Below are 12315 nucleotides of genomic sequence, written 5' to 3' on the forward strand. Positions count from 1 at the left end.
ATTGTGCCAGAGCACATTTTGAACAAAACAATGGGAATTTCGGATTTTACACAGGTGGTTGGATGTTACACTCTGGAAATGGAAGGAAGGTGAGTGTTATTAACCCTCTGCGGTCCACGGACACGCTGCACCTCCAAATCACATGACTATTTTAAGCTGACGTAGCAACAAGCTGCAGCCACGCTGAGTCTCTATTTCAGCCCACACTGAAAGTTTGGACTTCAAAGTTTTTAAATTTTAATTACAGGCCAGTAAATCCAGAGTTATGATAATATATATAAGCCACGCTTTTTTATAAATACTGTCGTCACGTTTTTGTGTGTGTGTGTTTTAAGCGTTTTCTAATGACAGCGCGAAAACAGTAAAGAAAGGGAAAAAAGCCACCTCTTTCCTATCGGTGTACCATGTCGACCAATTAAAAAAAAAAAAACTCAACACGTAGGATTTGGTTGTTTAGGAAGAGGGAAAAGTTTTGGCAGTGATGGTAACGGCAGCGAGACAGAGCGAGCAAGTGAGAGAGAGACAGAGAGAGAGAGAGAGTGTTTTTAGATGTGGGAGATTTGTGACGTTTAGTGTGGAGTGTATACTTAGTGTGTTGTGTTGTCTTGTGTAGTTGTTCTGTTGTGTAGTCGTTGTTTTGTGTGTCACTGAGGGCACTAATGAATGTCACTAAGGCACATTGCAGTGTAAACACTGTCACCAGGTAGAAAACCAGTGGAGTGACACACCTCCTGTTGTCAGGCCTGCAGGTTTATCCCTGTGCTGTTCTCCTCTGTCTTTTGGTGGGCAAACTTTTCTTTTACTGGCACACATCATTTGTGGGGCATCTTATTGCGAAATCTGATTGTTCTCTCATTTTGGTTTTAGTAATATTTTCAAAGGGTTGTACAAAATGAAAAAAAAAAACGGCAGGTGTATTGGCTGCATTTTTAAATAAATAGTTGTATATGTTTACAAAATGTGCAATTTGTATTTGCATTTCAAGTTATAAAAATTTACTCAACATGTCTGTGGTTTTTTTTACAGTAAAAAAAAATACCACTAGGATTTTAAGTTCTTTGTGTGATTTCAGATCAGTAGTACTAATGCAGTATGTCAGTGGAAAAAACAACTAAATTCAGTTGAGCTGAAAAGAATGATACTAAACAAGGCAAGGGGAAAAAAAATAAAATGAACAGTTTGAGGGTGAAATACAAGCATAAACTCAAAAGGAGTAGTTGCATTTCAGACCTCAGTGGGTTAATCCAACAAATCATGGAAAAATTAGGTTTAAATTTTTGTTCATGACAGTGCAGATTTCTGACATTTTGTGAAATTTAAGCATCAAACAATCTGATTGTTTTCTAACAAAAAACAGTGTGAAACTTAAGTTAGACTTATTGGGCTACATATTTATTTATTATACAGGCTATACAATACATAAAATCAAAACTCACGTTTTATGTAACTAAAGTGTGTAATTATTTAGGCTACAGACAATAATTAAGTTATAGACTATATTTATATGAAAAACGTGTATACTTACTGCATTTGAATCATTTTAACCATATGTAACCACCTGCATATGTGTTTGGGGGAAAAAAGGCTTTGATTTTGCCACCCCATTTGATTTCTTTGCCACCCTCATGCCACCCTAAGAAAATTTCTCTAGATCCGCCCCTGCTCAAGACTCACATCTGGATGGATTTTCCAGTCTGGGTAAATTTCCTTGTAATTGTTGTAAGGGTGCCATTCATGGTTTGTAGCACTGCAGCGAAAACGCTGGTTACCGATCACAAGAGAAGAGCATATGCCAGTGATCAGTTTTTGTGTATTATGCCGACTTAAATCTCCCAGACCTCGAGGCCGATGCAGTAGAGCAAAGTGCTCAGTATGGGCGCCTCTTCCAGCATCACAGGGAGCTTTGCAGAATGGACACTGTTTGCCACAACCAACCAGTTTGTTGAAAAGCTCATTCTGGGGCTGCACATGGAGATACTGTAGTTTCATTTCAATGTTTACATTTTTAAACTTCATTCTAAGATCTTGTGCCATCTCATTCACAGACACTGTGAGCCAGTCAGCAAACTGTTTCTTGTCAGCATTGTTCAGGATCATGAAAGCACCAAGAGCATCCTGGGAAATAACAAGTTTATCACCAAGTTCTTTACAAATATCTTCAACAAATGTCTTCATTTCATCAGTCTTTCCTGTTTTTGCCTTGTTGATGGCATCATTTATGCTTCTGATACATGACTGGAGATGTCGGTCCTCAAACTCAGATAGTGTGGACACAGTTGAAAAGTGCTCCACTATTTTGTTGAGTATCTATGTCTTCACATACTTCTCATATGAGCATGTATAGCTCACATAATTTTCAAAATCATCCTTTGAAAGTAAATCCAGTAAAACTGAATACTGGAAGGACATTCGTGTGCTGAACTGCTCACATGTCAGCATTTCACCAGTGATATCAGGTCCCAGACATCAACTGATAAAATCTTCAACAGCAGGCTTCAAACATCGGTTGGTGAATTCTTCTGCCTTCTTCTGACACTGGTCTCGTTTATAAAACACATCTTAAAATCATCACGAAACTTTTCCTTGTTTTTCATCAGACATCTGTAGGGATCATTTGCTTGGACGAAATCTTCGTGCATTTTCTGAAACTCTCTGGCTGCAAGTCCACAGATGTGCTGTTTCAGAGAAACTTCAAACTCAATGTCTGTCTTAACATCTTGATTGTTTTGTAATTTCTCATCAATGAGGTATAGGATCTCCTGGATATAAGTGTCAGAGTAATTTTTTTCTCTTTTTACTTTTTGTCTCACAAACTGAGTGCAGTCATTGATGATGCTGTCAGCCAGTTTTTGTACAGCCATTATATGATCGTCAATGTTGAACCACTTACTGAATCTGAATTTGAATTTGTTGTACAGTCTTTCAGGTGTATATTTGAAAGGCTCTTTTCCACAATCCTGCAGACTTTTGTAGCTTAATAATTCACATGCATGACTCCCCCTGTGTGAGAGATTGATTCTCAGGCAGTGAAATGTGCTGGTGAAGACATTTGTTGTCTTTTGTTCAGAAAAAGAAAGTTTGTCCAGTGTTTCATTCCACATCTTATCAAATTCTTTGTCCAGCTCTTCATCACTCATCTGGGCTTTTTTCTTTCTGTACTTATCTATCAACACATGAACTGCCTTTTCAATCTCTTTTTTATGGTTCTCTTTGATTTTATCAATTTCTGTCATTCCCTGTTTGATTTCTGCTGCCATCATGAGTTGAATAAAAACAGATCTCTCCATTTCACGCCGGAGGCTCTTTGCACTGTTTGAGAATTCCTCTTTGTATCCTTCAACCAGATAAACATGACCCTCTGGTTGCTTGAAATACTGTGTCAGATTATCTAGAAACTCTTTCTCCAATGTGGACAGCACTGTGGAGGCTTCACTTTTCAAACATGTGAGAAATTCTCCCATGTCAGAAGATTCAGATTTTGCTGCAATTGTACCAAAATTGGAAATTCTTGTTTCTGCATTTGTTACCCAGGTGTACATTTTTTTTCTGAATTCCCACTCCCATTTGTTGAATTCTGTGCAGAGTCTCATGTATGCATCAGCTACGAGGCTGTTTTTGAAGCTGAAGATGAAGTTTTCATGCTTTACTGCAGTCCACAGACTTGTCACCCACTCTTTAAACTCCATGACATCATAAGCAGATGACTCACAGTTTCCCAGCAGTTGGATGATGTGTTTCTTGAGCTCATATACAGCCTCACTGTAGCCTGCATTGACTGGTGCCATTGGTGGGTTTCCATTCCAGAGTCCAGGAATGTACCAGTTCCCAGTGTCTGGACTGTACTCCATCACATCAGTGAAGCTCTTGTTCTCCTCTTTCTTTTCCATTTTGGCTGCTGCCTGGGTCATCTCATTTAACTGTTCCAGGAGCAGTTTCCTGTCTCGTGAGTTCATCTCATGGGCTGAAACATCGGACACATTCTGGTGAACAAACACACATTTCGGCTTTTTGCCCACCTCCTTCATCCTGAGAAAAGCATGCACAACTATTTGTAGGATGTCCTTCATTTCAGTTGAATTCTTCATTGCGATATTGACAATGGTGACATCACTCAGCCCCACAACAAGTGTAGCAAGCTCAATGTCGTTGTTTTCCAAGCTGTTGTCCAGTTGTGCAACTTCTGGTGACTTTAAGCCCTCAGTGTCAATGATCAGCATGAAGTCACAGTTTAGGACTTTTTTCATGTCTTCATTGATTTTGATGAGCAACATAAAGGCACCTCGAGTACATCGACCACTGCTGACTGCAAACTGCACTCCAAACATGGTGTTAAGGAGAGTGGACTTTCCTGTGCTCTGAACTCCAAGAACTGTGACTACCAGGATCTTTCTGTTTGGAGACACCAAGTCACTGAGCTGAGAGAGAACATCACTCACCCATCTGAGAGGGATGTTGGATGCATCTCCATCTACAAGCTCAAGAGGAAATCCATCAAGCAACAACTCTGCACACAGTTTGGGCAGATGCTGCAACTGTTGACGTGCTGGATCTGTTTGTGGAAGGGACAGTGAGGCTTCATAGATCTGACCCATTTCACGGAAGAAGTGTTCAGTCCCCAGTGAGCTGTTGGAAATTTGTCTGTCAATTTCTTTGATCTTCTCTTTGTTCTCAGAGTTCTTGCTTTTTTCTTTATATTTCTCCCGAAGTTCCGACAATTTTATACGAGACATGTTATCCAGGTTCATTCGCATCCATTTCAGGAAATAAAACCTCTCTGTTCCTGGGCTTGATATTGCATTAATGAAGCATTTCATAGCTGTCGACATGTCATAAGAGTTCTGCCTTTTCCTCAATTCTTTTTTCTGTAGCTGAAGTTGACTTTTGTAATCTTCAATATTTCTAGAGCCAACTTTTCTAAGCTGATATTCTTCCTTCTCTAAGCAGGTCAGTTCTTTCCATATTTCACCTTGTCGTGGAAGATGATCTTCTTTGTATTTAAGGATGTCTTGAATTTCAGCAGTGATGGCTTCTGCATTTTTCTTTGCAGTCTGGCACTCTGGAGAGTCTTCATCAACCAGTATTCCCAGTTCATGGGCAATGTCTGCCATCTGCTCTATTGACATCTTTATCGTTGAGTTCTCAACCACATCTCTGACTCTTTTTCTTAAACTTTTCACAAAGTCTGCTTCATTCTTCTGTTTCTTCCTAATAATTATGATCTTGTTATTAGTTAAGCCCAATTTGTTTGCTACTTTTTTTAAAGCATCTTCAATGAAGCGCTTGCTGTAATAGTTACCCACTAAGAAAATCTGTGCCTTGTGATGTTGGTTGGTAAGTAGACTGAATTTAGATTCAGAGCCTAAATGGTCAAAGAACACAAATATTGCTGCAGATGTCTGACACAGAAAGGAGTATTGTGTTTGAAAGCTTGCAATGTCCCCACGAAGGTTAGCTACAGCCACTGGCTGACTGAAAATATCAATGTTTGTGTTTCCACAAGGAAGATACCAAGTAATTTCAGTCAGTCCGTTGGATATTCTTCTTGGACTGTCACCACACTCCATGTTGTGATGAACAAAGGTGTCATGGTACTGCTGAGAACTGCTCAGAAGCTTATTGAGAATCTCTGACTTGGACAAGGAGCACTCACCCAGTCTGACAAAAGAGATCATTGGAAGTTCAGAGAGAACGATTCTGTCTTCAATGAAGCCCTTGGACTCTGACAGAGACTGAGGTCTGTACTTTTTAACAATGTCCCTCATGGCCCACAGCATGAGTGTGCACTGATTGGTGTCACAGTTGGGAAGCAGCAAAGGAACAGAGAACTGACACAGGGACATTTTTAGTGCCATTTCCTGCTGTAGGAAACCATCAGAACACAGAAAGAGAGCAGTGATAATGTCAAGAGGGTTCACCTTGTCATCTGTGTTTGGACTGTCAGAATCAAACTCTGTACTTCCTGATTCCTCATCACTGCTTGAGTCACACTCTGAGGTATATGTCACATTTCTAGCTGTCACATTAACCATCATCAGTTTCCTTAGAAAATGCCATAGTTGGTCTGATTTACACTTTGCAGGTTCATCAGTGATGGTCCTCTTTTTGAGCTCAAGTATTTTGCTGAGTGATAGTTTCTCTCTGTAGTACTGCTCCAAGCCCAGGTCCTCCAGTAACCTCTCCAGCTGTATCTCTGTGGATACAGAGAATCTTAATTTTAACAAAATACTGCCATTTTAAAAGGCCATTTAAAACATGTTTTAAATCAATTAATGATTTTCTTTATGCAAGAACCTTAAAATATCTTCATCTAGTTTTTTTAGGGGCCACAATGACTGAAAATTTTTCACACAGTATGGTATGAATACTGTATGACTGTTATAATCTTGTTAGCTGTTGCATATTATTATTAATATATATCTTTTTGCTTCTCACTGGATTTTAGTACAACATGTGTAAGAAGAGAAATACAATTTGGTTTTATGTTAAGTTTTATCCTATATTTTTATAGTAGAGTTTAGTGGAGGTTAGTTGCTTACTGCCTAATGAACAGTGCTTGCTCTGAGACAAAATGCTGATCCACAGGTCTAAAGTTACATTCCAGTATGTTGTCCAGAAGTTAGGTTCTGTGGGAACTCGTCCCTGTGCAAAATCCCTGGAGTTTTTTAAAGGCCCTGCAGAAATGCTGTGCACTGTTCTAGCTGATGTATTAAAGTCTAAAGCTGGACAAGATAATGGCCATGTTAATGTTACACAGTGGAATGTACTTTAAATACTTTTTACTCTTGCCCACTATATTTTCCACTACATGGCAGGGAAGACATGATATCTTCACTTCACAGTTGTTGTAAAAATCACATCAACAGTGTGATCACTGAAAGGCTTCAAAATAATAGCACTAATGCCATCAGTCAGATTCATCTATAACTTTAGATTTTCAACGGTAAATATACAAGTGAGGCTGTAACAGTAACTCCACAAAAGCAAAGAAAAATGTGTTCGTTTGGCTCACATGCTGTTATGATGAGGTCAAACGTATGCACAAACAAATGCAGATATAGTTATGTCATTGTAGCTCCTGTTTTTTACAAGAATCTGAATTTGATCATCTACATCAGGAAACAAGTTTTAGCTCTCCTTGAACACCTTTTTTTAATTTGTGTTTACTTTGAGTTACTGAATCTGCACTTTGTAAAAGGAAAAAAAATATCTGAAATATTTCTTAATTTTTTTTTCAGTAAATTCCTTTCACTTACTTGTGTTCATAGACGTCTCAACAGACAGTGTTTCACTGCTGTCCATTTCTTCGGGAGCCTCAAAGGAGTTTTCTTTGTTTGATTTTATGTTGCCGAGAGTTGAGCTGTTCATTTATCATGCACGGTTTCTCCCTCCATGCAGTGGTAGGAGCAGGAGCAGGATCTGTGGGGATTAGTGATGTTAATAATAATAAAGCATTTTACTTAAAATTGCTGCTTACAGGATGCACATAATATCAAGCCTTTTTACTAAAACAGTCATAAAGCTGACTCCTACCTCCCATATCAATCTGCTGACAGTCAGGCAGAACATGATATTGTTACTTCATTACATTAAAACTTTAAAAATCAATCTTTACTGCTTTTTTTTCACTGCACAGCAATTTTTATTTATTTATTTAAATCTGCCATTTTCCAGAAACTAGTTGATATTGCCTTATTTAATGATGATGGATTCAAAAACAGCAATAAAAATATTCAATCACATACACTTTTGTGCAAATCCATTTTTTTCCCACATTTCTGCTCATTGTGTTTATGCTTCTCCAACACAATTTAAATTTTTTCACAGGTTTCTTTTAACTGGACAGAATGACCGACTGGCCTGGATGCAAACTAATTTCCAGCATGCAGCAGGAGACATTTTAAGCTGGCTTTTGCGCTGTCAGTGAACAGCCTCCACTCATCTGCATCATAGTCACAACCCAATGCACCCAAAAACACTTCTACATCAACACAACAAGTGAAGTCATCACATAAATATTTTCTCATGAGGACAGTATTTTTGTTTCAGGAAAGTAGTTCCTTGCCTGTCAAACCCTGTCATCCCATCCTCCTGTCCAGTTTAAATAGGCATCTTCTCTCTAAAAGTAATAAGAGGAAAGTCTGAAAGTCTGTATACCACAAAGGCCACAACCCCGACAATCAAAGGGCAAATGAGAGCAATACCTTAGAAAGAAGGGTGTGAATTTAAGGCGCTTGTGCAATCCTGCAGGCCTAATACAGAAGATATCACTTGAAAAGTGGCACAACACAGAAGACAGAAAATTATTTTATGTTGGATTACTGTGTGGGGCTTTTATTTGAAGTCTGAAACTCTTTGTAAAGTGCTTTACAAATAAAGTCATTATTTTAATTATTTTAACTGCTCTGCAGAGTAGGAGTACTCAGATTATTCAGATACTTTAATGAAGTATAAGCAATTCTTGTATTTTAAGTCCTGCATTAAATTAGAAAAGCATTAAAATATATTTAAATATTCTAAGGTAAATGTAGTTATTCTCCAGAATAAGCACACGCCCGTTGCGCAGACTCAGGAAAGATCTTGCATCGTCATCCAGCACCCACTGTTCTCAACCCGGAAATCAATTTATCGATCCCTCTGTGATGCATAAAACTGTTTGTCATTACAAGATTAATGGTGTTTAGACTGAACCAGCTGCTTCTCTCTGCTGCACTTATTAAAATGTTCTTATTATGTGACAGAATTCCTAAAACAATCATAAATCAGATGATACGCAGACACACACACTGAGATATCTGTTACAAAACATCAGTATTAAAACAACTCACCTTTACATAACAGCTCTGCTTTTTCTTTTCTGCTTCAGGCTTTTTTCTTCTTTATGCAGTAAATTTACGGACAAACCGTCCTGTAGATGAAGCACGTTTCTCTCCAAATGTCGCAGCAGTGAGAGCGCTCCTGCTATTCTGTGTTGGGGAACTATGATCATTTTCACTTTTGGTTTAATGACCACGTGACAAGTCTCTTAGCTTTTATAATTTACAAAATAAATAAATAAATAAATAACGGCAGATTACCAAGAACAAAGTTTCCGTTTTCATTTTCCTAACTTCGAATGGATCAGATATCAGAAAAAGCAAGGCACACGTTGGAATCAACGTTTATCCTTAAAATAAAGTATAAAGAAATAGAAGAATTGCAGATGGTAAATATTCTGAATTATTTTTGTTATTATATGTTCGAGTCCGTATGTCCTGAATATAAAGCTTCTTGTTTTCGCTGTTTACATCTTTTGCGTTCGGAATCTTATTGATCGAATTCATTTTATTTCAGAAAGTCTTAAAGCCGCAGGCATCAACACGCCTGAAGGCGGCGCTGTGACCCACCTTTCCCCAGCCAGTTATCGAGCTTCCGGTACGCAGAGAATAAACTACCAGTTTATCTAGAGAAGCTTGCGGTACAGCTTAAAAGACATGCTCCGTATAAACTGGCCATGATATAAAGAAACATTGTGACCTGAGTCTGTGCTCTGAAGGTAAGAGTACTCCCAGGATGGAGTGACACAGAGGAAACACTCGTGTTTCATTTACACGCTTAGCTTAGCTTAGCCACTGCACTGTTGTTTATAGCGTTAGCACGTTGTTAGCGAGTTGCTCCTAGAGAAGTACATCTTTATCAGTGTTAGATTGAGACACTGGGTTTGTTCGGGATACGGACGTTATCGTTACTGGAAGATGTGATAACTATATGAGCTCACCAGCACAGCTCAGGTGAGCGTATCTGTTGATGTTTGTATGTATTTTCATTTCGAAACTGATTACCCGAGTTATACAGGGATCGTTCTCATCTTTCGCTCTTTTTGTTGTTGAATTCATTTTTATCTTGGGCCAGCTTGAACAGCTGCAAACCATAAGATGATTAAAAATCTAAGAATATTATTTGATTTTTTTTTTATGCATTGATTTTTTATCTAGTCATATATAAGGTGATTTGTATTCGTGTGTCCTTAAGGTAATTTTCCTACTACCAACGAAACAATATAAATTAACTGAGATTTTACAGGAAGTGACTATATTTGCTAATGTGACTCCTACTTATTCTCTTTAAGCTTAGCCTTTTAACCAGAGTCCTTAACTTCCACTAAGTAAAATGGAAAATGCATGACAGAAACATGCACTACAGGGTAGACTGTTTACCACTGGGTAAATACTGAGCAGATACTGCAGATAAACTACAAATACATTTATTCAACTTCAAATTTACTAACAGATGATAAACTTGATGGATAAAATGCAAGAATCTTAAATTTGTTTCAGCTGCACCACCGTCATCGGTCTCAGAAATACTCCCATCATCTCCAGCATGGCATCATGATGAAATGGGTTTTTAAAAATGGGATGAATCATAAATAACAGGACATTTCCATCAGTGAGTCCACGGATAAATGATTGTCCACAGCTCAGTACAGGTTTTTTGAAACCGTGATTACTACATACAGTGGCGAGCAGCTTATTGACAACCTGACGGCTGCCTTCATGTCTACAGAGCAACATAGCAACAACATCACTACATACTGTAGATTTTATTCTGAGCTGAGAATAAATCCAGCATGACCTCATGATTGCTGTCCAGAGTGAACATAAATGCTGTCTTTTAAAGAGACTCTGTGACAGTCTGACTTAAATGTTTAGAAAAATGCAGGTTAAAGTGTTCCAGTATGTACGCTGATATTGACTGGATGAAATGAAAGTGTGTGTCAGCTAAATACTTTAATTGCAGCAGGAGAGAAGGCGTCAGAAACTTGAAGTTTATCAAAAAAAAAAAAACCTGCCACTGAGCTCGCTGATGTCAGCTGCTGGGGTACCAAACTCAGGCCTGTGTTTAAATTAATTTAGTGAACAGGAAATGGTGGACTTCTCTCATCCCAGGGTTACGTTTGTTTTCACTTAATCTGCGCTCTAGAGACTCCGGATGCTTAAATGTTGAAATGTTTGTGTATATGTCACCTTACTGTCGGTTTTCTATGTGCAGATATAGAGATGATGCGTTAGATCTATTCTGAATAGTATTTCTGAAAGGTATCCTGAGGCTAATCTGACCATGTTACACCACCTTCTGTCTGCTTTCCTCAGCTTCTTTGTGTGTCCCCACCTGCTACCACAACTTGATCCCCTGGCACAAATCTAAACATGACGGAGCCACGCAACCCCAGTATGTCCTCCATCCCTCAGACGGGCCCTGCACACACAGACTCCAGCTCACCTGCTGTTGAGATGGACCCAGTGGAGTACACTCTAAGGAAGCGTCTTCCCCGGAAGCTCCCAAAAAGACGCAACGACGTCTACGTCAACATGAAGACGGACTTCCGGGCTCAGCTGGCGCGCTGTCAGAAGCTTCTGGAAGGTGGGGGTCACAGAGAGATCTGTGTTCACGGCTTGGGCTTGGCCATCAACCGGGCTATAAACATTGCCCTTCAGCTGCAGGCCAGCAGTCAGGGGGCGCTACAGCTGGCAGCCAACACCTCCACAGTGGAGCTTGTGGACGACCTGGAGCCCGAAGATCCGGATGAGGCCGGAGAGCCAATGACGCGCACACGTAACAATTCGGCCATTCACATAAAGGTGTTCTACCCCGACGCTCAGTGACCAATCAGGAGGTTTCCTGTGGATCAGCCTGAGATTCTCCATTAGCCCTCAGGCCCTGTTTGTTTCCTCTTTAACCAGTAGATCACAAAACACTGAGTTTATGTGGAGAGCCACCTTTGCTATTCTTGTGTTATATGCATTTTCAGTCTGCATGCTTTGGAGCAACACTAGTGTGCACTATAATTTATACATATGTGGCTGTGACAACTTTTTTTTTATGTGTTTAATGTTTGTGTGTTCAGGTTTTAAAGATGCTGATAAGAAAGCAGCAAACAGGTGTTATTGTTGTAAATCTCCACTAGGTGGCAGTAGCAGCTACAATAAACATGCCAGGAAGTTGTTACTCTGCAGACTAACTTCTATAGCTCCATCACAACAGTGTTTTGTCAAATTGTTTACAGTGTGAGTTCAGCTGAGGGTCACTGAGACGTAGACTCTGTTTAAATGTGATTTGTGTCTCTGAACTGCTGCTCAAAATGTATATAATGAATGCTGGATTGTTTGAAATCTGGGTAAAAATAAAAACTTGCCAGAGTGTATCTTTCTTTAACTATTATTTCTGTATTCGTGGCTGGAAAATTTGTATGTGGAACCAGTAAATTCTGCTGTGGCAGCTTGTACTCGGCACGTGCTTGTTCACCCCATCGAGAGGGGAAAAAAAGGCAAAAATAAT

The 12315-nt window shown here is 39.2% G+C and overlaps 2 protein-coding genes across 6 annotated transcripts; one reads left to right on the forward strand and one right to left on the reverse strand.

Moving 5' to 3' along the window:
- Positions 1-1547: 1547 nt before the first annotated feature.
- Positions 1548-9045, reverse strand: LOC120438873 (up-regulator of cell proliferation-like). Of its 4 annotated transcripts, none has more exons than XM_039609372.1 (5): positions 8826-9045; positions 8202-8249; positions 8063-8116; positions 7254-7416; positions 1548-6190 (listed from the first exon to the last, which is right to left on the reverse strand). In XM_039609372.1, exons 4-5 carry the CDS (start codon positions 7363-7365, stop codon positions 2496-2498), a joined length of 3807 nt encoding a protein of 1268 aa, XP_039465306.1. In that variant the 5' UTR covers positions 7366-7416; positions 8063-8116; positions 8202-8249; positions 8826-9045; the 3' UTR covers positions 1548-2495. The 4 variants fall into 4 exon arrangements, with proteins under 4 accessions (XP_039465306.1, XP_039465304.1, XP_039465305.1 ...); XM_039609370.1 differs by having other exon boundaries at positions 8202-8267; XM_039609371.1 differs by lacking the exon at positions 8202-8249.
- Positions 9046-9353: 308 nt separating this feature from the next.
- pop7 (POP7 homolog, ribonuclease P/MRP subunit) lies at positions 9354-12181 on the forward strand. Of its 2 annotated transcripts, none has more exons than XM_031736723.2 (2): positions 9354-9532; positions 11130-12181. In XM_031736723.2, the coding sequence occupies exon 2, from the start codon at positions 11187-11189 to the stop codon at positions 11640-11642; it is 456 nt and encodes a 151-aa protein (XP_031592583.1). In that variant the 5' UTR covers positions 9354-9532; positions 11130-11186; the 3' UTR covers positions 11643-12181. The 2 variants fall into 2 exon arrangements, with proteins under 2 accessions (XP_031592583.1, XP_031592584.1); XM_031736724.2 differs by lacking the exon at positions 9354-9532 and adding an exon at positions 9540-9767.
- The last annotated feature ends 134 nt before the right edge of the window (positions 12182-12315 follow it).

Source organism: Oreochromis aureus, linkage group 3, assembly GCF_013358895.1.
Source record: "Oreochromis aureus strain Israel breed Guangdong linkage group 3, ZZ_aureus, whole genome shotgun sequence".
NCBI classification, from domain to species: Eukaryota; Metazoa; Chordata; class Actinopteri; order Cichliformes; family Cichlidae; genus Oreochromis; species Oreochromis aureus.